At 36.1% G+C, this 26,562-nt stretch overlaps 2 protein-coding genes and 1 non-coding gene across 6 annotated transcripts; all 3 read left to right on the top strand.

Moving 5' to 3' along the window:
* Positions 1–1,398: 1,398 nt before the first annotated feature.
* Positions 1,399–3,756, top strand: LOC130974786 (protein FAR1-RELATED SEQUENCE 5-like). The gene has a single exon (XM_057899638.1). The coding sequence runs from the start codon at positions 1,399–1,401 to the stop codon at positions 3,754–3,756; it is 2,358 nt and encodes a 785-aa protein (XP_057755621.1).
* Positions 3,757–9,398: 5,642 nt separating this feature from the next.
* On the top strand, positions 9,399–25,961 carry LOC130976265 (CASP-like protein 2B1). 4 transcript variants are annotated; one of them, XM_057901081.1, is made up of 7 exons: positions 9,400–9,823; positions 9,951–10,750; positions 10,857–10,989; positions 11,412–11,475; positions 12,393–12,481; positions 25,376–25,629; positions 25,710–25,961. In XM_057901081.1, exons 2-4 carry the CDS (start codon positions 10,527–10,529, stop codon positions 11,421–11,423), a joined length of 369 nt encoding a protein of 122 aa, XP_057757064.1. In that variant the 5' UTR covers positions 9,400–9,823; positions 9,951–10,526; the 3' UTR covers positions 11,424–11,475; positions 12,393–12,481; positions 25,376–25,629; positions 25,710–25,961. The 4 variants fall into 4 exon arrangements, with proteins under 4 accessions (XP_057757066.1, XP_057757064.1, XP_057757065.1 ...); XM_057901083.1 differs by lacking the exons at positions 25,376–25,629; positions 25,710–25,961 and adding an exon at positions 13,172–13,412 and having other exon boundaries at positions 9,399–9,823; XM_057901082.1 differs by having other exon boundaries at positions 25,403–25,961.
* LOC130978021 (small nucleolar RNA R71) lies at positions 20,091–20,198 on the top strand. Its single transcript, XR_009085685.1, has one exon. It is a non-coding gene; the product is annotated as a small nucleolar RNA R71 (small nucleolar RNA).
* Positions 25,962–26,562: the final 601 nt, after the last annotated feature.

Raw genomic sequence — 26,562 nt, 5'->3', positions numbered from 1 at the left:
AATCGTGTATCATTTTCTTTGATTATAAAAAATTTAATTGTTTTTCTTTGGAACATCCATCTACTCAATATCCAATTTTTTTTTTAATTTTCATCCGTCTATTTAATATCCACTATTTTTTCATCGTTAATCACCGTTGCAGCATCAGCAAAGGTCCAATCAAGTTTTTCATTGTAGTGTTCAAAAAATAAACCATCGTTTTGATTACAAAATCGAGGTCAGTGAATAGAATCTCTAATTTTGCAATTATTCTGTTCGATACTTTATTCGTGAAATTGATTGTGTAAGAAAAATAATTTAAAAATATCTTTTATTAATGCATAGAAATTGAGAAATACTAAAAAGTAAATAGATGTTATTATTTTTTATTATTAATTAATTAGTTAGCAATCAGCGACGGACCTAGAGGGGGTGAGTAGTGGCCGGGACACCCCAAAATTTTAAGAAACTATACTTATCTATAACAATTTATATTAGGAATACAGAGAGTTAGGTGTCGATTATTTTTTTCCTATTTTACCCCTATTTTAACCCATGACAGAATGATGTAACTGCTCGTTAAGATATTCTTATTGGATGTAAATTATTGTTACAAATATTTTTATTAAGATATGTTTAGAAGGAATAAAAATAGAATAGTTCAATAAGGATTAATTTTAAAAAAAAAATAAATTTACACTAATAATTTTTCTCTTCAAATTATTAACGTACTTTTCTAATATACTCTAAGTACCTACACAATATATAATATCAATTAGCGATCAAATTTAGGTTCCAATATTATTATTAATGAGAGAGGTTTATTAATTTAAAAAAAAATACATACAATAAGTTTTGTATCAATATATCATGATTCATTTTAAAAATAATATTTATTCATCTAGGTTATAGAGTGTCTTGAAAAATCATATTTAAATAAGTATTCTATTTTTTAACTATTTTATATTTTTAGATTAAAAACTTTGTATTTTTTTTATTCAAGCTTTATTTTTAAGTTTTATTTTAATTATCTTATTCAAAACTATTAATATGAAATTTTATTTTGTAGGATAAATAAAAAAATTAGATTTTTTTAATAAATTAAATTATTGACAGACTTACTTATTATAAAAGAAGTTAAGTATATTTCTTGATTATAAGAATACATATAATTCACTTTTGATTGTAATCACAAGAAATATAAATTTATCCAATTTTTTAAAATTTACATTAATTATTAAAATTATAACATAATGAATGTACTCCTATACACATTTTTTCTTATTTTTGTACTTTATTTTAATTTTGTTAAACAAAAAAGTTTAAATATTATTTACTTTTAATTTTTAACTTTTACCACAAATAGAAATATATGACTTTGTGTGTATTAAATAATTTTTTTCATTGAACATTTTTAAGATGTCAGGTATATTTACAGACACTGAGATGAATGAGCAATACCAGGAGGACGATGACTTTAACCAACAAGAAGAGCTAGTAAGTGACCAAGATATGATGGATGAACAGAATGAATTCGAACAAGATTTCAGAGATGAATTTACCGAGGGAGCATTTTTTTCTGAATCTGATATGTCAGATTATATCCTTGAAGCCGCTTATGCGGTTGACTCCGTGCAAGACATTACATCTTTGAAATTTAGTGAGAATGTTGCGGAGAAAATTGGCAAATACCACTTTTCTACTTTGCATCTTGCATTTGATTTTTATATGAAGTACTTAAAGTCGAAGGGCTTTAGTGCAAGGAAGAGCAAGACCTTCAAGAATAGTAGTGGCGAGATTTACAGACAAATGTTTGTATGCCATAGGCAAGGATTCAGGATGGAGAAATATTACACGATGGAAAAAAGGAAGAAGGAGCCTAGATTGGAAACAAGAACTGGATGTGAACCCCGAATGGATGTTAAATTTGTACCAGAAAGTGGAAGGTGGCATATCTTTTATTTCTCTGACGAACACAACCATGATCTATTGGATACACAATTCAGTGCTATGTTGCCTGCCCACAGAAAAATGTCAGAGGAAGATATTATGCAAATGATGAACATGCTAAAGTCAGGGATCAACACCTCACAGATATTTGGTCTTCTAGCTAGTCAAGTAGGCGGGTACGAATTTGTTGGCTATGGTCCCAGAGATATGTACAATGAGATTGTTCGGCAAAGGCATCAAATTCCTGGTGATGCAGCACGAGTGTTGAAGAAGTTGGAGGATATGCGGTTGAAGGATCCACAATTATATTTCAAGGCATGTCACGATTCAAGAGGTTTGTTACGTAATTTGTTCTGGTCTAATGGGATTAGCCAACTAGACTACCGACTCTTCGGGGATGTTATTGCTTTTGATGCTACGTACAAGAAGAACAAGTATAATTGTCCATTAGTAATATTCAGCGGGGTTAACCACCACAACCAAACAATTGTTTTTGCTGCTGCGTTAATTGCGAACGAAACTATTAATACATATATTTGGCTCCTGCGTCAGCTCATGTTTGCAATGAGGGGCAAGACCCCGACCTCAATCATAACTGATGGGGCCATGGCGATTAGGAATGCAGTGAGAGATGTATTTCCCGAAGTCAAACACAGATTATGCGCTTGGCACCTTATTCGAAATGCAACTAGCAATGTTGGAAATCCATCGTTTACATCTAAATTTAGAAAAATCATGACAGGAGACTACGAGATTCCTGTGTTTAAGCGTAAGTGGGTTCAGCTTATTGAAGAATTTGGCATTGAGGATAAGCCGTGGGTGATCAACATGTACAAAGAGAAGCATATGTGGGCTATTGCATATCTAAGAGAAAAATTCTTTGCTGGCTTTAGAACTACATCAAGATGTGAAGGTTTACACTCAGTAGTGGGAAGGTATGTGGGATTGCGGTATGATTTGACAAGTTTTGTAGAGCATTTTCAAAGGTGTGTAGCACACATGCGCTTTAACGAATTTAATGCTGATTATGAATCTACACGTGGGGTGCCCGTCATGCAAACTTGTATAGAGCTGCTAGAGAGATATGCTGCTGAGTTATACACTCATGAGATATTTCTTTTCTTTCGGCCATTTCTCTCCAGAGCTGGATCAATGCGGGTTCTTAACATAGATAATACCGATGATTGCATAAAGTACATTGTGTGTAAGCATGGGAGGCCCGATTTTACGTGGACCGTTGATTTTCGTCAAGAAGAAATGATCTTCATGTGTACCAATTTACGAATGGAGTCATTTGGTATTCCCTGCGAACATATTGTGAAAGTAATGGTTGACAGAGACATCCGTGAGATTCCCCGGTCATTGGTATTGGATAGATGGACAAAAAAGGTTAAATCAGCACTCAATGATCCAAGTGGGTTCACCAGGGATGCTGTTGTTATTAGTCGTCAAAGTGCTTTGGTGGAATTTTCTAAACAACTGGCTGCTGTTGCTGCTAAAGTACCAGAGAGATATGAAGAGACACGTGATTTAATTATGGGATTGTACTCATCTTACAAGGCTGCAGATGAAGGAGATAATCAACCTCACTCAGGTGTAGCTAGAAGTAGCAATCCGTATGTGCATCCAACCACTGGAGGCTCAGGACAACCATCTAAGAAGAAGAAGCGGCAACGTTGTAGTGTTTGTCAAATGGAAGGACATAAGAAGACAACATGTCCTTGGCAAAAGGACATTGACAACAACGTTATAGAAAATGAAGCTATCGGTTCGGACGATGGCGACATGTGTACCGAAGCGACGGCTGAGTTAGATAGTGATAGTTAGCAACCTCCATAAACTTTAATGTTTTTGGGTAGAAAATCAGTTCCGTATTTGTATCTTTTCTTTTTCACTATATTAATGAGATTTTATACATTCTTCCAATAGTCGTGCTTATGCTTTCTAGGTGTAATAATTGTCAAATAAAAACCGGTTAGCGATAACGGGTAAACTGCCCCTCTCCCTTTTCGCTCACTCTCACTGGCAAAATCCCTAATTTTCATCGTTCTGACAATCGGCCTGAACAGACTGGTCGAACAGGTTTAACTGCGAACCGGTTAAGCATGCGGTCCGATCCTCCTGTAATAACCGTTGGAGATAAAACCGGTGGATAACCGTTAATTCGGATGAGAACCGGTTGGTTGGGTCGAACCGGTTGAACTGTGAGCCGCTATAAAAACGATCCGGACAAATGTTAAAACCGTTAATTTAAAAAACCGGTCGAACCGGTGGTTAACCGGTGAACCGGATGAACCGCCCGGTTTAGTAGCGGTTTTTGGTTTGAAAGTAAAAGAGCAAAACGGCATCGTTTTATCTCTTATAAAAAAAAAAAGAAAAGAAAGGCTAGCTATACTAAATGCCACGGCAACCCACCAGACCCAATTCCCTTCCTCCCAATTCCCTCACTACCTAACCCTAGCACAACAAACACTGTCGCCATCGTCAGCCCCCATCCCGTCGGCTCGTCGTGAAACCCCACCAGCCACCGTGAGCCCCGAGATGCAGCCACTCTTTTCTTCCTCCCCTCCTCTGTGCTCGTCGCGAAGCCCCACCAACCGCCGTGAATCTCTTCTCCTTCTCACCGTCTCTGTGCTCGTCGTGAAGCCCGCCTATGTGATCATCGTCGTCGGCAGCGACAGAGGGTGCCATCATTGGCCTTGATCTCGTCACCGTCCTGGACGTCTCTGCTTGGTTTCTATATCTTCAAGCTCGCTCTCTCTCCCTCTCCGGTCTCACCCTGTCTCACGCGAAATGCGAACGTCTCTGCTCGCGTGTCCTCCTCGCCGTCACCTCCGTTTAACTGCTCGGGCATCACCTCCTCTTGGACGTCTCTGTTGCTCGGTTGTCTTGTCTTATCCAGTGAGCTCTCCTCCGGTGCTTCTTTAGTACTTTTTTTATTTGAAATTAATTATGATTAATATATACTTCTGAGTTAATTATTCTTGTTAATTTGTATGGTTTTTGATAATCCTTTTTTAGTTAAATTTTTAAAATAATTTTGTTGATTGTTGATGATAATTGTTAATTCTGGTTTAATTAGTTGTTTTCTGAGTTAATTTTTTTCGTTGTTCATTGTTGTTAACAGAGCTGGATTATTGTTGTTGTTCTGTTCTGACCTCTAGTTAATTATTGTTGATTGCTGGTAATTTCCTGAGTTATTTTTGTGTTATTTTTTCTAATTCCGAGTTAATTTACTAGTTGTTGGCTTGTTGCCTTGTTGCCAAGTGAAATTAGTTAAACTTAAAAAAACTTGGCTTGTTAGATTGATTCTGATTTCTGAGCTTTGTTTTGTTATACTGATTCTGATTTTTGATGTTGTTGGTTCCGGATTTTTTCTAATTCTTCTAACTCTAAGTTGTTGATGATACTTTGCTGGGAATAAATGTGTCAATATGCAATTGAGATATTTGTGCTCTTCAACTGGATTTATCTCTGATTTGATATTGGAAGAAGAGTTTTCAATGGATGATCTTGTTATGAATGAATGATCTTGTTTTCAATTGAAGATAAGTGTGTGTTCAATTGTTCAAGCCCATTGTTGGTCCAAACCCTGTAACATAACTTTGCTAGGAACAAATGATCTTATTTTCAATGGATGCTGATTGCCTCTGTGGTTTGTTTGTTACAGACAGTACAAAAGGCTCTTCCACAATTTGATGTCCACTCAAAATTTGCTTTTCAGTTTTTATTTTTTATTTTTAATGCTAAATATAATATTCTGGATTCTGAATTTCTGAATGTTACACCAAATTTCGTAATATGGATTATCTTTATGATGGGAATAATGGAATACTTAATGATGATTATGATTATTAATGAGTAGTGTCTTTATTTAGTTGAAAACCTGTTTAATTTTTTAATGTTATATTCAATTTTTGATTGTATATTGAATTTTTTTTAATTTTACTGTATATTTAATTAAACCGGTTGGATCCCGGTTGGACTATTGACCCAGCTACTTGACCGGTTCAATGACCGGTTCGGTTCTCGCAACCTTGAAAAAATATGAAACAAAAAAAAGGGACGAAGCAAAATCAAAAAGCAAGATGTCTAAATGAAGCATTTTTTATGGTATGCACACACAAACTCTATTATTACGGATAATTTAAGGTTTGAGTAGAACAAAAATTTGTTTTCATTTTTCTACTTTAGTTTCTTTTCATAATTTTAGAAACAAGAAGTAACAAAATAATATTATTTTCTTAATAAGTAAGAGAAAATCGTCATTGTTTTATTTTGCTTTATTTATTTACAAATTTATCACTTATAGTGTTGTACCTTGTACGTGTAATAAAAATCTATTGCATATAACTACTTCAGAACCACTTATTAAAACAGTTTGAAATAATGTTTGTATGGGATGGTTGTTGAAATAATAAACGGAAATGACATTACTTCATTATAAAAATATGTGTTTTTAAAATAAATTAAACTAAATATCCATACGGTGCATAGAAATAGAGCAAAAGTAGTAGTAGCATCAAACATACCTAGGACTCTCAAAAGTGAAATGACACAATGAACAATAATACCTGGGACTCTCAAAAGTGAAATGACACATTTCATCATACAGTGAAGATAACACCTAGATTTTGTCCTACATTTTTTTAACTCAACAATATTAACTCCCATTCAATCATCAATGGAGATCATAGGATGATGTGGAGTTCTAGATAACAATTTCTTTATGGTCCAGGCCTTGGGATGATGCCCCTTGGGTTTGTGATGCCTAGATTAGTGCATAGACTATCAATTGCTTCTCCTTGATGATTGATAGCTTCCGTTTGCCTATCTTGACGCTGCCTCATATCAGCAAATTGCTCCTCCATATATACTCTCATGCTTCGCAATTCATCCATCAAATCTTGCATTGTTGGCGAAGGAGGGGGTGGTGGTGGGGGTGTCTGTGTTTGTGCTTGCACCTGGTCTTGTGGTTGTCCTTGAGCCTGAGGTTGTTGGGCATCCGGATCTCTTCCCATCTGTCTTAGAGTGCTGTCATCAATCTTGGCTACATTAGTCAAGACAACACTTTTCTCTTCAGTCAAGTCAATTTCAAGCCATTTGAAAATCTTGGTCCAATGGCAAGCATATCCTAAACCAACACTTGATTTTCCTTTCTTCATCTCAAGCATATGATGAACCATAAAATAAGGCCAGTTTATCTCCTTTCCAGTCACCATAGCCCAAAGCACTAAAATATCTTCGTTAAACAAGATTCCATGATTATGTTTTCTTGGAATCAACATGTATGAAAACAAATACATCAATATACGCTGCTCAATCCCCAACTCACTGCAACTTATATTACCTCTAGCATCCATGTGTGGATTCTCATATTGTAAACTCTGCAAACCAACTAATCTGTTGTATTCTCCCCATTCCTCATCTGCCACAATACCTCTAGTAAATTTTGCCCCATGATAACCTAGACTCCATTGTTCAGCTAGTTCTTGCAAAGTAACTCTATAATGTTGTTTCCCTAAATCAAACTCAATCAGCGGCATTACCTCACCCTCTTCATCAGGTTCAGGAACAACATAATTTAAAGCACTATAAACAGCCCTAACCAAGTGCGGGTAATAATCATCCCTAGTTTGTACAAAATCAATTAAGTGCTGTGTTTGCAATGCATTCAATACCAAATTAAAACGTCTATCCTGAAGGAACTCGGCTGTTATGTACCTGGGAGGAATAATTGCCCTGGACTCGAACTTCTCCACATAGTTGTTCAATGCCCTGCGAGACGGCAGCCACCTTGCCATGTAATGGGATGAAGCAATTAGTCTGGCGGGGGGCAGAGCTTTCTCCCTCAACCCTGGCTCTTTTGGCGTTCTTAGTTCTGGCCATTATGGGGATACTGGTTTTGTAGGGATTTTGATGAGGGTTGGAATTATGTATGTGGTTGGGAGTGGATGTGGGTGAGAATGGAGAAGAAGAAGACACAAGCTTTCTGGATTTTAGATAGAGGAGAGAGGTGCAGAAATGGGGTTCGAACGTTTAAAAGGGGGAGTGGGTGTGAATACTGAGGGTTATCTGCTTTAATACATAGCACGTTTCAAATTTCAATCGATTGGATTTGGCAAAAAGTTCAATGTCATCACTTTTTAGTCGATTGGATTGCATTACCAATCGATTGAATTTGGAAAAAATTCAAAGTCATCATATTTCAATCGATTGGGTACCATTACCAATCGATTGAAATTGGCAAAACATTCAACTTCATCACCTTCCAATCGATTGGATTACATTACCAATCGATTGAATTTGGCTAAAACTCCAATGTCATCACTTTCCAATCGATTGTATTTGGCAAATCCATGTTGTTTTCGTGAACTCAATCGATTGAGTAATAACAACAATCGATTGTTTTGAGGCATTCATTCGATTGGAAAGTATAAACAATCGATTGGTTTAAGCTTTTTACTATTCTACCTTACAACTTTCAATCGATTGTTTTGAAAAACCAATCGATTGAATTTCAAGGAAACACGATTTGGAAGTCATGGACGAATGTAACGAGATCAAAGTTAATTTTTTAATCAATTGAAATTATTAGGATGAATGGAGGATATAATTGGTTGTTATTTTTGTATTTGATTGTTAATAAATATAATAGATAATTAATAAAATAATAATTTATAAAATAAAAAACTATTTTTATAATTAAATAAAATATATGGGGTTAATTTGTAATTAAAATTAGCTCAAAGACTACATAGCAATTGATAAAAAAACTCTAAAAACATATTTTTTTACTTGGACCACTGTGTGGTCCAAAGGTTCTTAGACCACCGAATCCTGAGGCAACATTGTAGGTTAGGTAAAAAAAACTTTTTTGTCAAAACTATCCATTTTAAGTTTTGTGTCAACTAGAGAATCGATTCTTTTATAAGAAAATCGATTTTTACTAGTCATTGTATGAAAAATTTTGAAATTCAAATAAAAGAATCAATTCTTTGGCTACAAAATCGATTCCAGAGATTTACAAAATTAAATTTTAATTTTGTAATGTCGGAGAATCTACTTTTTTGTTGGAAAATCAAGTTCTCGTTGAATGATGGTCTCCTAACTCAAAGAATTGCGCACAAGCACACAATTATAAAAAAAACAATGCTATATCACCAACATTTATTATTTTAGATTAGCATTTAGTCAATAATAATATAAATTTATACTTATATTTATAAAAATTATATATAAGAGACACATAATTTGTATTTTTATTTATCAAAATTTATACAAACAAACTAATAAAATTTATGAACAAATTATTATTTGTATTTATAAAAATTTTAAATGCTGATAAATATATCTAAAAAATAATAAAATTAAAGTTATCTACTACTTGTATAATGACCGTGGCTCCTGAAGCCACGCGTCATTTTCTCAATTAACCAGAATAAAAAATCTCTCCTATTATCTATCTATCTATCTTTCACTTCAATTTCTCTCTCTCCCTTTTGAAACTCTAAATGCCCCCTTCTGCTTCGTTCTCTCCTCCATAGCCCACAAACTCATTCTGGTCCATATAATCGCTGCCCATCCACGCTCTCTTTATGGCTCTCCCTGGTTCTCAAAACCTCATTTCAGTAAGCCATATATCTCCATTTGAAAAGCCATCTCTTAAACACCATTTTCAACAACCCCCATCTGAAAACCCTAACTCACCGAGCTGAGCGGAATCTTCGTCTCAGATCACAATCACGGCGATGGCGCTGTTAGTTTCAGCTGGTGAAATGCCGGCGATGCTGGGCGACTAAGATATCTGTTGCGTGGTTGATGCGCTCTCGAACGTCAACAGCCTTGGTGATACATGTTGGGTCGAGATCTCAACCAGCGCTCCCCCGTGAAGGTATTCTCTTGATTTATTTCTTTGTCTGGGACTGGGTCTTTAATCTATTTGATTTAGGATTTTCCTGTCTGTTTTCGTTGTCTTTGATTTGAGGTTTGGTATGTTTTCTGTTTCTGGATGGCTTCAGATGTTCTGGAGGTTTAATTTTAGCAAGATTAAGAAGATTGGTTTCCGTATGTGCTGTCGCGGTAAAAAAACCTCTACCTTTATGATCTTTGGAAGAAATCTGACCATTCTGGTAGTTGGTATAGGTGATTTGCAGCATTGCCTTTGTGCCTTGAATCTTCCCCATTTCGTTGGGTAAGTCACGCTGATTTCGCATTATCCAACAACATCAAGCTGTATCATTTTTATTCATTGCAAAATATAGTCTCCAAATTAATCTTCATGTCTCTTCAAGAAATGGTTTTGGTATTATGTAGGCCGGTAATGATAATAATACAACACCAACTCTCTATCTTTTTGATCCGTATATACGTTTTTGTTTCACATGAAAATATGGCTGGGGTGTTGATCTGATTTGAGAAAAGTGGGAGAAAAGATAATTGCAGGAAGAAGATAGAAAATATTTGTGCTTTCAGCAAGTGCAGTGATATGATAGGATCTCAAGAGTGGTTTGAAATTATATATTGGTATTTGTACCTTTTTAGTGGTTGGTGTTCATATCCATTGTTTTCTTTTGCATTGTTAGTGTCTATAGAAAATGAGTTATTTGGGTGTAGGTTTTAGTCCTGGAACAGTTCTAGCGTACCATAGCACAAACCTGAAATTGTTCGATAAGAGGATCAAGATAGCTGAGTTGGTGTTAAGGTTTATGATTCTTGGTCTTGGAGTTGTTGCAGCTGTTCTTATTAGAACTGATTCACAAGTGAAGGTGTTTTTCTCCTTTGAGAAGGAAGCTAAATTCACTGATGTTAAGGCTTTGGTGTAAGTATCTATTAATCTATGTTCTATGTTAATTTCTAGCAATAAAAGTGTTGCATGTTTTGTTGTCCTAATTCATTAGTTTTTGATGGATTAAAAAACTTTGCAGATTCTTGGTTGTTGCGAATGGTTTGGCTGCTGGATACTCTTTGATTCAAGGACTCCGTTGTGTTGTGAGTTTGGTTAGGGGAAGTGTTCTCTTCAACAAGCCCTTAGCTTGGGCCATTTTCTCTGCTGATCAGGTATTCTTTTATATTTGAAAGATCACATCTTACTTTTTTTTTGTTTTATACATTGTGGTCAAAACACAAGATTATCAAGATTCTTGCATCAACATCTTGCTTTTTCCTCGAGCATTTTGTTGCCATGTTGATTCATATCACTTATTTTTTTTTATAAATTCATGCAAAGACATAATAAAAAAAGTAATTTGTCATTATGTCCATAGTGATATAACATGAGTGACAATATATATTTTTTTATTTTATAATTTTAAGTTTTCTAGGTTCCACAAGTTTAGGTAAACTTTCAAGTTTGATAGGCTTAATTTAAAAAAAAAAATTATTTGTTTGTTTTCACAATTAGTACTTAATATTAGTTTATTTGGGGCCAACTTTTAACATTTATCCATGAACCTTGCAATTCTGGTCCCTACTTTGAATAGGTCTGGTGTTGATGAAGAGCTTCAGGTGGTGCTTATTAAAGGTCATGTAAAAGCTACTTGATTGGTAAGTTGTGTTTTAGTCCCAATTTGATAGTGCTAAATATTGTGGCTAAATTTATTGAAGGTTATAAAAATTCACGAATCTATAAATTCTAAAACTTTAAATGTTTCAGATTTTATAACTTTTGTGTTTATTTAGGATTGTTTTAAATCAATTTTGGGTGACTTCATTGTATATCATTATTTAAATAGGTTCTTTTTATATCATTGGTCACTCTAAAAAGGTTTTATATATGTTTCTTATACTGTGTTCATTGCTGCGTGTCCTGAATGTTCAATTTCAAATTCCCATTTTGTTGTGAGAGTCACAGTTTTCTCACCTCTTTCTAGCTCATTGTGTTGTTTTTTTTATAAAATTTGTTTTAGTATTTGGCCTCTATTTTTTCTTTCAAGCTTTTCATCCCATTTCAATATGAAAATTGCCATGGATATGATAAATAAGATTAATCCTGAAGTTACCTATCTTTTGCTGGGAATTTCACATTTTGGAGTTCATTACAGGAGAGTAAAAATAGGAGATAGATAAGTAAATACTGTACCATAAGCTTTTGACATTAAAGGATAGTCAAAATCCTTTATGGCTAGCTCTCTTTTTAAAAGGAACCAATTATATGCATTATCAGCTATTCCTCTCACTTTAGATCTCATATTTTTTACTTACCAAGTCTTGCATTATCATTTGATAATAATATGAACTCATCAGTTCTAAGAAGTATTTAAATTTTGAAGTATGCATTTAAGTTTATATTTCTATTATCATGATAAAAATTGGGTTTCATGTTAACTGTATGACTAAGCAATAAATAATTCAATTAAGGAGCATCATTGATATGTTTGTTGCTTTTATGCAATGAACAGAAGGATCAAAATAGTAAAAAATATGCTTCTAAAGTTGTTTGTGATATGTTTTGCGAATTTCAGTGGATGATATTCTAACTCATGAAACTGAAGTTGCTTCACGGCTAATGAACACGCTCCAAAAAAAGGACCAATTGTTCTCTGATTTCGAGGTCAGTTCCTTAACCAAATAAATGAAAAGTAACTTTTAACATTCAAGTGCATTGTTACTTATACTTTGGTAGCTGCTTTCATTGTCCTATTCACATATTTTACCTTTTTCTCTCACATTTGGTTAAGTTATACGTAGGCCAATCTTGTGCATATCTTGCTATTTCAACTCGCTATGATTTTCAATTGATGCCTTTTACATTCTATGTTAATGCACTCTTTAACGAAAAGAAACAAAAGATTGGACAATGTTATTAATTGTAAGTGGCCAATGTACAATTTTGGAATTGATATCTGAATTGTAAATCATTTGTTATTTGTTGGAAATTCAGAAAATTATGTGCACAATTGTACAACTGTTAAAATTTACTTTAGATTTCAAATGCGAGTTTGACTATAATTTTACTTTGCTTAAAGATTTTGTCTTTATGATAAAGATATTTTGCTTCTTGATTTAAAAAAAAAATAGAAGATGAAGAATACTTTAAAATTTTAAACTTAGTCTATGAAAGTGTAGTTTTTTTTAAAAAAAAAATTTTAGCTTCTTTCTTTATAATAATACCATTTTGTGTAAGAAAATTGGAAATAACTACGCATTGAATTTCAATGCTAAAGTACCAGAGGCTATATTAATATAGGAGCCTTTTATATTTATAAACTAATCATAATCACAATAGGATTACCTATTGTAGGACCTTGATAAATATTTATTGTGGATAGAAGCACCATAAATTTGGGTTTGTGGGCCACTGCTGGTGAGTTAGTTCACTATTTATCAAGTTTTGTTTTTGGAAGGTCTTGATTTTTCTCAATTTTATTTTTAAATATGACAAGAAGATTACAATATATTAAGATTTTTAAGCTATTGTGGAGCTAATGAAAATTAAATGTGATTATTATGCTCAATTATGCCTTTTAAATATTCTTTGGTTTAGAGAATTTATCCAATTATTTTAAATTTAGATGAATGAAGAAAGCAATAAAAGTGACGGTAAATTTATTTGATTTTTTCTTTAGAGTTTCAATTTTTGTTGTGTTATGGATTCTCTTAATTGGTCATTTTTGTTATGGATAAGTGTTCTTATACTTGATAATTGATGAGGATAACATTTGATATAATCAATAACAATTGATTAAAATTGCATCTTAGGAGTTCTACCAGAGCTGTTAACTAAAAGTTAACCCCTAAAAGCTGTGAAGTACAATTGCATAAAGCAGTTTAGTTACAAATGATCTTAATTAGTTTATTGTTTGCTCTTGTTAGTTGTCTATCACTATGTTATTGGTGCGCGAAATTGTGAACAATACTTTTTTTACAACTCTCATAATCCCTGGTCATGAACTCCAAAAACTTGGTGGTTCAATTCCATGGCATTACACAACTTCGCACAACTAACCAGCAAGTGCACTGGGTCGTCCAAGTAATACCTTACGTGAGTAAGGGTCGATCCCACGGAGATTGTTAGCATTGAAGCAAGCTATGGTCATCTTGTAAATCTTAGTCAGGCAAACTCAAATGTATATGATGATGAACGAAAATAACATAGAAGATAAAGATAGTGATACTTATGTATATCATTGGTGTAAGAGCTTCAGACAAGTGTATGAAGATGCCTTCCCTTCCGTCTCTCTGCTTTTCTACTGCCTTCATCCAATCCTTTCTTACTCCTTTCCATGGCAAGCTCGTGTAGGGTTTCACTGTTGTCAGCAGCTACCTCCCATCCTCTCAGTGAAAGCGATTGCATATGTCCTGTCACGGCATAGCGGAATTCAGCTGTCGGTTCTCGGTCAGGCCGGAATAATATCCATCGATACTTTTGCGTCTGTCACTAACGCCCTAGCCTGCTAGGAGTTTGAAGCACGTCACAGTCATTCAGTCATTGAATCCTACTCAGAATACCACAGACAAGGTTAGACCTTCCGGATTCTCTTGAATGCCGCCATCAGTTCTTGCCTATACCACGAAGACTCTGATCTCACGGAATGGTTGGCTCGTTTGTCAGGCGAGCACTCGGTTGTCAGGCGATCAACCATGCATCGTGCAATCAGGAATCCAAGAGATATTCACTAAGCCTCAGATGCTTGTAGAACAAGAATGGTTGTCAGTCACCTTGTTCATGGGTGAGAATGGTGATGGGCGTCAATCATCACCTTCATCATGTTGAAGAACAAGTGATATCTTGGTAAAAGAACAAGCGGAATTGAATGGAAGAACAATAGTAATTGCATTAATACTCGAGGTACAGCAGAGCTCCACACCCTTAATCTATGGTGTGTAGAAACTCCACCGTTGAAAATACATAAGAACAAGGTCTAGGCATGGCCGAATGGCCAGCCTCCCAAATGATCTAAGAACAAAATGTCCAAAGATGATCCAAGGATCTAAAAATAATCCAAAGATGTAAATACAATAGTAAAAGGTCCTACTTATAGAAAACTAGTAGCCTAAGGTGTACAAAGATGAGTAAATGACATAAAAATCCACTTCCGGGCCCACTTGGTGTGTGCTTGGGCTGAGCAATGAAGAAATTTCGTGTAGAGACTCTCCTTGGAGTTAAACGCCAGCTTTAGTGCCAGTTTGGGCGTTTAACTCCCAATTAGGTGCCAGTTCCGGCGTTTAACGCTGGAATTTCTTGAGGTGACTTTGAACGCCGGTTTGGGCCATCAAATCTTGAGCAAAGTATGAACTATTATATATTGCTGGAAAGCCCAGGATGTCTACTTTCCAACGCCATTGAGAGCACGCCAATTGGGCTTCTGTAGCTCCAGAAAATCCACTTTGAGTGCAGGGAGGTCAGAATCCAACAGCATCTGCAGTCCTTTTGAGTCTCTGGATCAGATTTTTGCTCAGGTCCCTCAATTTCAGCCAGAAAATACCTGAAGTCACAGAAAAACACACAAACTCATAGTAAAGTCCAGAAAAGTGAATTTTAACTAAAAACTAATAAAAATATACTAAAAACTAACTAGATCATACTAAAAATATACTAAAAACAATGCCAAAAAGTGTATAAATTATCCGCTCATCACAACACCAAACTTAAATTGTTGCTTGTCCTCAAGCAACTGAAAATCAAATAAGATAAAAAGAAGAGAATATGCAATGAACTCCAAAAACATCTATGAAGATCAGTATTAATTAGATGAGCGGGGCTTTTATCTTTTTGCCTCTGAATAGTTTTGGCATCTCACTCTATCCCTTGTAATTCAGAATGATTGGCTTCTTTAGGAACTCAGAATCCAGATAGTGTTATTGATTCTCCTAGTTAAGTATGATGATTCTTGAACACAGCTACTTATTGAGTCTTGGCTGTGGCCCAAAGCACTCTGTCTTCCAGTATTACCACCGGATACATACATGCCACAGACACATAATTGGGTGAACCTTTTCAGATTGTGACTCAGCTTTGCTAAAGTCCCCAATTAGAGGTGTCCAGGGTTCTTAAGCACACTCTTATTTGCCTTGGATCACAACTTTATTTCTTTCTTTTTCTCTTTTTTTTTTCGAATTTTTTTTTTCGTTTGCTTTTTCTTTTTTTTTTTTGTATTCACTGCTTTTTCTTGCTTCAAGAATCATTTTTTTATGATTTTTCAGATCCTCAGTAACATGTCTCCTTTTTCATCATTCTTTCAAGAGCCAACATTCATGAACCACAAGTTCAAAAGACATATGCACTGTTCAAGCATACATTCAAAGAACAAAAAGTGTTGCCACCACATCAAAATAATTAAACTATTATAAAATTCAAAATTCATGCAATTCTTTTCTTTTCAATTAAGAACAATTTTTATTCAAGAAAGGTGATGGATTCATAGGACATTCATAACTTTAAGGCATAGACACTAATGATCACAAGACATAAACATGGATAAACATAAAGCATAAAAATCGAAAAACAGAAGAATAAAGAACAAGGAAATCAAGGAACGGGTCCACCTTAGTGATGGCGGCTCTTTCTTGCTCTTGAAGATCCTATGGAGTGCTTGAGCTCCTCAATGTCTCTTCCTTGTCTTTGTTGCTCCTCCCTCATGATTCTTTGATCTTCTCTAATTTCATGGAGGAGAATGGAGTGTTCTTGGTGCTCCACCCTTAGTTGTCCCATGTTGGAACTCAATTCTCCTAGGGAGGTGTTTAGTTGCTCCCAATAGTTTTGTGGAGGAAAGTGCATCCCTTGAGGAATCTCAGGGGTCTCATGGTGAAAGGGGTCTCTTGTGTACTCCATCCTTTTCTTAGTGATGGGCTTGTCCTCATCAATGGGGATATCTCCCTCTATGTCAACTCCAACTGAATAACAGAGGTGACAGATGAGATGAGGAAAGGCTAACCTTGCCAAAGTGGAGGTCTTGTCCGCCACCTTGTAGAGTTCTTGGGCTATAACCTCATGAACTTCTATTTCTTCTCCAATCATGATGCTATGGATCATGATGGCCCGGTCTATGGTAACTTCGGACCGGTTGCTAGTGGGAATGATTGAGCGTTGTATGAACTCTAACCATCCTCTAGCCACGGGCTTGAGGTCATGCCTTCTCAATTGGACCGGCTTGCCTCTTGAATCTTGCTTCCATTGTGCGCCCTCTTCACATATGGTTGTGAGGACTTGGTCCAACCTTTGATCAAAGTTGACCCTTCTAGTGTAAGGATGCTCATCTCCTTGCGTCATAGGCAAGTTGAACGCCACCCTCACACTCTCCGGACTAAAATCCAAGTATTTCCCCCGAACCATAGTGAGATAATTCTTTGGATTCGGGTTCACACTTTGGTCATGGTTCTTTGTGATCCATACATTGGCATAGAACTCTTGAACCATCAAGATTCCGACTTGTTGAATGGGGTTGGTAAGTACTTCCCAACCTCTTCTTCGGATCTCATGGCGGATCTCCGGATATTCACCCTTTTTGAGTGAAAAGGGGACTTCGGGGATCACCTTCTTCAAGGCCACAACTTCATAGAAGTGGACTTGATGCACCCTTGAGAGGAATCTATCCATCTCCCATGACTCGGAGGTGGAAGCCTTTGCCTTCCCTTTCCTCTTTCTAGAGGTTTCTCCGGCCTTGGATGCCATAAATGGTTATGGAAAAACGAAAAAGCAATGCTTTTACCACACCAAACTTAAAATGTTTGCTCGTCCTCGAGCAAAAGAAGAAAGAAGAGAGTAGAAGAAGAAGAAATGAGGAAGAGGGGGAAGGTGGTGTGTTCGGCCAAGAAGGGTAAGAAAGGGTGTTTAGGTTGTGTGAAAATGAAGGGTTGAAGAAGGGTATATATAGGAGAGAGGGGGGTAATGGTTCGGCCATGATGGGTGGGTTTGGGAGGGGAAGTGGTTTGAATTTGAAGGGTGAGGTTGGTGGGGTTTTATGAAGGATGGATGTGAGTGGTGAAGATAAAGATGGGATTTGATAGGTGAAGGGTTTTTGGGGAAGAGGTATTGAGGTGATTGGTGAATGGGGGAAGAAGAGAGAGAGTGATGGTGGGGTCCTGTGGGGTCCACAGATCCTGTGGTGTCAAGGAAAAGTCATCCCTGCACCAAATGGCATCAAAATCCACGTTTTGAGCCATTTCTGGCGTTAAACGCCGGGCTGGTGCCCATTCCTGGCGTTTAATGCCAGGTTGTTGCCCTTTACTGGCGTTTAACGCCAGTCTGGTGCCCCTTTCTGGCGTTAAATGCCCAGAATGGTGCCAGACTGGGCGTTAAACGCCCAACAGCTAGCATTACTGGCGTTTGAACGCCAGCTTCTTCTCCTCCAGGGTGTGCTGTTTTTCTTCCTGTTTTTCATTCTGTTTTTGCTTTTTTTCATTGTTTTTGTGACTTCTTATGATCATCAACCTACAAAAAAGATAAAATAACAAAAGAAAATAGTTAACTATAAAACATTGGGTTGCCTCCCAACAAGCGCTTCTTTAATGTCATTAGCTTGACAGAGGACTCTCATGGAGCCTCAGAAATACTCAGAACCGTGTTGGAACCTCCCAACACCAAACTTAGAGTTTGAATGTGGGGGTTCAACACCAAACTTAGAGTTTGGTTGTGGCCTCCCAACACCAAACTTAGAGTTTGACTGTGGGGGCTCTACTTGGCTCTGTTTTGAGAGAAGCTCTTCATGCTTCCTCTCCATGATGATAGAGGGATGTCCTTGGGCCTTAAACACCAAGGATTCTTCATTCACTTGAATGATCAACTCTCCTCTATCAACATCAATCACAGCCTTTGCTGTGGCTAGGAAGGGTCTGCCAAGGATGATGGATTCATCCATGCACTTCCCAGTCTCTAGGACTATGAAATCAGTAGGGATGTAATGGTCTTCAATCTTCACCAAAACATTCTCTACAAGTCCATGAGCTTGTTTTCTTGAATTGTCTGCCATCTCTAATGAGATTCTTGCAGCTTGCACCTCAAAGATCCCTAATTTCTCCATTACAGAGAGGGGCATGAGGTTTACACTTGACCCTAAGTCACACAAGGCCTTCTTGAAGGTCATGGTGCCTATGGTACAAGGTATAGAAAACTTCCCAGGATCCTGCCTCTTTTGAGGCAGTTTCTGCCTAGACAAGTCATCCAGTTCTTTGGTGAGCAAGGGAGGTTCATCCTCCCAAGTCTCATTTCCAAATAACTTGTCATTTAGCTTCATGATTGCTCCAAGGTATTTAGCAACTTGCTCTTCAGTGACATACTCATCCTCTTCAGAGGAAGAATACTCATCAGAGCTCATGAATGGCAGAAGTAAGTCCAATGGAATCTCTATGGTCTCATTTTGAGCCTCAGATTCCCATTGGAACTCAGAGGAGATTGGTACACGCCCACTGAGGTCTTCCTCAGTGGCGTCCTCCTCCTCTCTTTCCTCTCCACATTCGGCCATGGTTATGGCTTTGCACTTTCCTTTTGGATTTTCTTCTGTATTACTTGGGAGAGTGCTAGGAGGGAGTTCAGTAACTTTCTTGCTCAGCTGACCCACTTGTCCTTCCAAATTTCTGATGGAAGACCTTGTTTCATTCATGAAACTTTGAGTGGTCTTTATTAGATCAGAGACCATTGTTGCTAAGTCAGAAGTATTCTGCTTAGAGCTCTCTGTCTGTTGCTGAGAAGATGATGGAAAAGGCTTGCCATTGCTAAGCCTGTTTCTTCCACCATTATTGTTATTGAAACCTTGTTGAGGTCTCTCTTGATTCTTCCATGAGAGATTTGGGTGATTTCTCCATGAAGAATTATAGGTGTTTCCATAGGGTTCTCCTAGGTAATTCACCTCTTCCATGGAAGGGTTCTCAGGATCATAAGCTTCTTCCTCAGATGAAGCATCCTTAGTACTGTTTGGTGCATTTTGCATTCCAGACAGACTTTGAGAAATCAAATTGACTTGTTGAGTCAATATCTTGTTCTGAGCCAATATGGCATTCAGAGTGTCAATCTCAAGAACTCCTTTCTTCTGACTAGTCCCATTGTTCACAGGATTCCTTTCAGAAGTGTACATGAATTGGTTATTTGCAACCATTTCAATCAATTCTTGAGCTTCTGCAGGCGTCTTCTTCAAATGAAGAGATCCTCCAGCAGAGCTATCTAAGGACATCTTAGATAGTTCAGAGAGACCATCATAGAAAATACCTATGATGCTCCATTCAGAAAGCATGTCTGAAGGACATCTTCTGATTAATTGTTTGTATCTTTCCCAAGCTTCATAGAGGGATTCTCCATCCTTCTGTCTGAAGGTTTGGACTTCCACTCTAAGCTTACTCCATCTTTGTGGTGGAAAGAACTTTGCCAAGAAGGCGTTGACTAGCTTTTCCCAAGAGTCCAGGCTTTCTTTAGGTTGAGAATCCAACCATATTCTAGCTCTGTCTCTTACAGCAAAAGGGAATAGCATCAGTCTATAGACCTCAGGGTTAACCCCATTAGTCTTGACTGTGTCACAGATTTGCAAGAATTCAGCTAAAAACTGATGAGGATCTTCCATTGGAAGTCCATGGAACTTGCAATTCTGTTGCATTAGAGAAACTAATTGAGGCTTAAGCTCAAAGTTGTTTGCTCCAATGGCAGGGATAGAGATGCTTCTCCCATAAAAATCAGGAGTAGGTGCAGTAAAGTCACCCAGCACCTTCCTTGCATTGTTTGCATTATTGTTGTTTTCGGCTGCCATGTGTTCTTCTTCCTTGAAGAATTCGGTCAGGTCCTCTAAAGAGAGTTGTGCTTTGGCTTCTCTTAGTTTTCTCTTCAAGGTCCTTTCGGGTTCAGGGTCAGCTTCAACAAGAATGCCTTTGTCTCTGCTCCTGCTCATATGAAAGAGAAGAGAAAAAGAAAATATGGAATCCTCTATGTCACAGTATAGAGATTCCTTAAAGTGTCAGAGGAAAAGAGAAATAGTAAGAAGAAGGAGAAGAAGAATTCGAACTTTAATTAGATAAGGTTCGAATTGTGCATTTAGAAGGAGTGGTACTCCATAAATAGAAGGATGTGAGAAGGAGGGAAGAGGATTTTCGAAAATTCAATCAAAAAAGATGTTGATAATTTTTCGAAAATTGAAAGTGAAAGAGAAATCAAGTGATTTTTGAAAAAGATTTTTAAGATTAGAAGTCAAAAAGATTTGATTGAAAACTATTTTGAAAAAGATGAGGTTAAAAAGATTTAATTGAAAAGTTATGGTTTTAAAAAGATGTGATTGAGAAGATATGATTTGAAAACAATTCTAAAAGATATGTTTTGAAAACAATTTGAAAAGATATGATCTTAAAAGAAATTGATGACTTGCCTAACAAGAAAAGATATGATTCAAACATAAAACCTTCCTCAACAGAAAAGGCAACATACTTGAAATGTTGAATCAAATCATTAATTGATAGTAAGTATCTTTGAAAAAGGAAAGAAATTGATTTTGAAAACATTTGATTGAAAAGATATGATTTGAAAAAGATTTGGTTTTGAAAAACTTTGAAAACTTGAAAAAAATTGATTTTGAAAACAAAATCTTCCCCCTAGCACCATCCTGGCGTTAAACGCCCAGAATGGTATACATTCTGGCGTTTAACGCCCAAAATGCTACCTTTTTGGGCGTTAAACGCCCAACCAGGTACCCTGGCTGGCGTTTAAACGCCAGTCTGCCTTCTTCACTGGGCATTTTTGAATGCTCAGCTTTTTCTGTATAATTCCTCTGCAGCATGTTCTGAATCTTCAATTCTTTGTATCATTGACTTGAAAAGACACAAATTAAAAATATTTTTGGATTTTTAATAATCAAAATGCAACAAGAATCAAATAACAATGCATGCAAGACACCAAACTTAGCAGTTTGTATACTACTGACACTAACAATATGAGAATGCATATGAGACACACAAAATACTTCAAGTCAATAGAGTTCAAAGATTAGAACACAAAAATCATCAAGAATTACTTGAGGATCCTTAAGACACATGAATGAGTGCATGCAATTGACACCAAACTTAAGATGAGACACTAGACTTAAGCATGAAGCATCAAATATTTTTGGTTTTTATGATTTTGTAAATTTTTTTTGTGTTTTTCGAAAATTAAGTGGAAAAAGGTATCAAAATTCTCAATGAGAATTCCAGGAATCAGTGCAATGTTAGTCTAAGACTCCGGTCCAGGAATTAGACATGGCTTCACAGCCAGCCAAGCTTTCAAAGAAAGCTTCGGTCCAAAACACTAGACATGGCCAAAGGCCAGCCAAGCCTTAGCAGATCACTGCTCCAAAAGCAAAATTGATGAAAATCAACAAGCTCTTGTGGTGATAAGTTGAAACCTCGGTCCAATCAGATTAGACATGGCTTCTCGGCCAGCCAGATTTCAACAAATCATCATGAAACTCTAGAATTCATCTTCAAGAATTTCGAAAAAAATAAATACCTAATCTAAGCAACAAGATGAACCGTCAGTTGTCCAAACTAGAACAATCCCAGGCGTTGTTACCAAAAGCTTGCTCAAAACTTGAACAATCCCCGGCAACGGCGCCAAAAACTTGGTGCGCGAAATTGTGAACAATACTTTTTTTACAACTCTCATAATCCCTGGTCATGAACTCCAAAAACTTGGTGGTTCAATTCCATGGCATTACACAACTTCGCACAACTAACCAGCAAGTGCACTGGGTCGTCCAAGTAATACCTTACGTGAGTAAGGGTCGATCCCACGGAGATTGTTAGCATTGAAGCAAGCTATGGTCATCTTGTAAATCTTAGTCAAGCAAACTCAAATGTATATGATGATGAACGAAAATAACATAGAAGATAAAGATAGTGATACTTATGTATATCATTGGTGTAAGAGCTTCAGACAAGTGTATGAAGATGCCTTCCCTTCCGTCTCTCTACTTTCCTACTGCCTTCATCCAATCCTTTCTTACTCCTTTCCATGGCAAGCTCGTGTAGGGTTTCACTGTTGTCAGCAGCTACCTCCCATCCTCTCAGTGAAAGCGATTGCATATGTCCTGTCACGGCATAGCGGAATTCAGCTGTCGGTTCTCGGTCAGGCCGGAATAATATCCATCGATACTTTTGCGTCTGTCACTAACGCCCTAGCCTGCTAGGAGTTTGAAGCACGTCACAGTCATTCAGTCATTGAATCCTACTCAGAATACCACAGACAAGGTTAGACCTTCCGGATTCTCTTGAATGCCGCCATCAGTTCTTGCCTATACCACGAAGACTCTGATCTCACGGAATGGTTGGCTCGTTTGTCAGGCGAGCACTCGGTTGTCAGGCGATCAACCATGCATCGTGCAATCAGAAATCCAAGAGATATTCACTAAGCCTCAGATGCTTGTAGAACAAGAATGGTTGTCAGTCACCTTGTTCATGGGTGAGAATGGTGATGGGCGTCAATCATCACCTTCATCATGTTGAAGAATAAGTGATATCTTGGTAAAAGAACAAGCGGAATTGAATGGAAGAACAATAGTAATTGCATTAATACTCGAGGTACAGCAGAGCTCCACACCCTTAATCTATGGTGTGTAGAAACTCCACCGTTGAAAATACATAAGAACAAGGTCTAGGCATGGCCGAATGGCCAGCCTCCCAAATGATCTAAGAACAAAATGTCCAAAGATGATCCAAGGATCTAAAAATAATCCAAAGATGTAAATACAATAGTAAAAGGTCCTACTTATAGAAAACTAGTAGCCTAAGGTGTACAAAGATGAGTAAATGACATAAAAATCCACTTCCGGGCTCACTTGGTGTGTGCTTGGGCTGAGCAATGAAGAAATTTCGTGTAGAGACTCTCCTTGGAGTTAAACGCCAGCTTTAGTGCCAGTTTGGGCGTTTAACTCCCAATTAGGTGCCAGTTCCGGCGTTTAACGCTGGAATTTCTTGAGGTGACTTTGAACGCCGGTTTGGGCCATCAAATCTTGGGCAAAGTATGGACTATTATATATTGCTGGAAAGCCCAGGATGTCTACTTTCCAACGCCGTTGAGAGCGCGCCAATTGGGCTTCTGTAGCTCCAGAAAATCCACTTCGAGTGCAGGGAGGTCAGAATCCAACAGCATCTGCAGTCCTTTTGAGTCTCTGGATCAGATTTTTGCTCAGGTCCCTCAATTTCAGCCAAAAAATACCTGAAATCACAGAAAAATACACAAACTCATAGTAAAGTCCAGAAAAGTGAATTTTAACTAAAAACTAATAAAAATATACTAAAAACTAACTAGATCATACTAAAAATATACTAAAAACAATGCCAAAAAGTGTATAAATTATCCGCTCATCAGTTATCATGCTATAACTTTATTGCAATTTACTTCTGTTTTAAGACAGAGTGTTGATTGGACAAAAGTGAAATTTGAGGATAATCAAGTTTGTTTGGATTTCTTTGAGATGATTTTTTCTACTTATACATTTAACCTATTTAATATTTTTTAGTTTCTCCTCTGGAAAAATGGGACATTGACTATTATATTTTATTCTGAACTTATTGCTCTTATAAAAAGCCGAGTACTTTTCTTTCTTTTTTCTTTTTTATTAAAAAATGTATTTAGATCCTAATATCAGGCGTTCTTCAGAATAATACAATTATATGAGTAGTGATGCTAAATTAAAATACTTAAAATAATGAGACTTTTTGAATAAAAAATTTTCTTTTTGTGTTTGGGATCTTCTAATGAGTTAAAATCATGACAAGCTCTGAATATTAGGAAAAAAATAATTGAATACGATTTTTGTTTAGAGACATATAATTTATGAATTTGGTAGAGATATATAAATCATTACTTTTATTTCATCTTTTTGTACAAGTAGTACTTGATATAGATCTTTTTTCCCTTCAGTCCTTCACAAAATTGAGAAAGTATAAATAAGCTTTAGTAAAAGAGCGTAGGTTAGTTAAGGAGAGTAGGTGAATCAATGAGAGTAGGTAATATACATTTCTAAAATAATCATATCTCTTGATTATATTGTTGAATATTAATATTCAAGCAAATAACTACTCTATTTTATACCAAATATAGTCATCAATAGTTACTAAGTTGCTATATAAAAATTGATTTCATTTTTTGTTATTTTCAAACTTTATTTTTTGCTGTAGTAGAGTATTAGACTTCACTTTTTTTGTTTAGTTGTTGATTTTCTACTTTGAATCTATTTGCAGCCTTTTTTTTTTAAATAATTCAATACATTGTTAAGTTAGAACTGGATCTCTTACTTATTCAGTGAAATAACTTCTTTTGATTCAAAAGTTTGTTTTTATTTCTCCTTATTTTTGAGAATTCTTTGATGGATTTGCACTTTGATTTCGTTGCATGTTTAATGAGGTTCAATAACCAATATATTTATGTGTTTGCCACAAAACACTCAATTTTATTTTGTAATGTCATAGATTCTAATGACCTTTTTGATTTCGAAGTATTTCTTTGTTCATTCATTACTTTCGAAATATTTCTTTGTTCATTCATTACTTGCAGATGTTGGTTTGATTTTATGAATTTCAGAGGGATAGAGGTAAGATGCTGTAAGTACATTATAAAGATATGGCAAGTGAGGTGTCGAACAATTTCAGGTTCATGAAGAAATAATGGGATGGTTTAGCATCAAGCATGTTGAGCTATTAAACTGGTTTGTTTTAATGAAAAAATTGTAACACTAGAGACAACTTATGTAGCTGTGAGATTTTGCCAGCCTCTATGAATGTCCAATGTGTGGTAAAGAGCCAGAGAATGTACGCCATCTTTTCTTTAGTTGTGATGTAGCATTGAGTCTTTGGGGCGATGTACTATATAATATAGGTCTGCATTGTAGATGAGCTAAAGAATGCTTAAAGTCATGGATTGCGGCACCGATTCCAGCGAGGTATAAGCAGCAGTGGGAGATAAATACACAGGTTTTGAAATGGGAGATAAAGTATTGGAGCCAATCTTGGGTGTCGAATAAAGAAGAGCGCAAGAGAGGAGAATTTAAAATTCAATAATATAATGATTTGAGGAGTGGATGAAATATGTACATATGCTTTGTCTTATTGTGGTCTTGATTATTATTATAGGATGGTTTTTATCTTCTTTGCTTGATTTAGAATAGTAGTTTCTTTAAGTTGTTGGTCTATTTAGCAAGATAGTAGTGGGTTTATGTTCTGCTTTAAGCCTTTGTAACTGCTACTGGTCTCATGTCTCCGATAGGTTTAGTGCGTGATTTCTTATTTAAAAAAAAAAGATGCAGACAAGACAAGCTATTAGCTCTAAGGTTACAGCAATAGGGGGTAGAAGGTAATTTTATTCGGGGGTTAAATTTCTATTTTTATTTTTTTATTGAACAGTTTTATTGTTTTAACTGCCATTACTAATGTTATTGTCATTGATGATTATTATTAGTTTGGGAAAAATTATGTGTGATTTTTTTATTATGGAGGATAGGATATGACTTTAAAGGTTATTGTTATTACTTCTAATCAGGTACAAAAGTTGCACCAAGGACTCTGTGGAGCTGCTGCTACTATTGCCTAAGGTTTTCAAAAATTGTTTTCAAAAATTTGTTTTTTTACTCAATTTATAGGATTGCAGGAATTTTATATATTAAGGCAAAATTCATTGAGATATTACTTATCAATTTGAGTTCTTTTATAATTTTTTAACAAAGACTTTGTTTTATATCAATGAGC

The sequence above is a fragment of the Arachis stenosperma genome, chromosome 4 (genome assembly GCF_014773155.1).
Source record: "Arachis stenosperma cultivar V10309 chromosome 4, arast.V10309.gnm1.PFL2, whole genome shotgun sequence".
Lineage (NCBI taxonomy): Eukaryota > Viridiplantae > Streptophyta > Magnoliopsida > Fabales > Fabaceae > Arachis > Arachis stenosperma.
This window is presented reverse-complemented; position numbering and strand designations above follow the sequence as displayed.

What these genes read in the sequence shown, in the direction of transcription:
- LOC130974786 (XM_057899638.1), top strand. Translation starts at nt 1,399, where the DNA reads ATGTCAGGTATATTTACAGACACTGAGATGAATGAGCAATACCAGGAG.
- LOC130976265 (XM_057901082.1), top strand. Translation starts at nt 10,527, where the DNA reads ATGAGTTATTTGGGTGTAGGTTTTAGTCCTGGAACAGTTCTAGCGTAC. An exon ending in ACTGATGTTAAGGCTTTGGT is followed by an intron (nt 10,751 to 10,856) that starts GTAAGTATCTAT and finishes AAAACTTTGCAG; the next exon opens with ATTCTTGGTTGTTGCGAATG.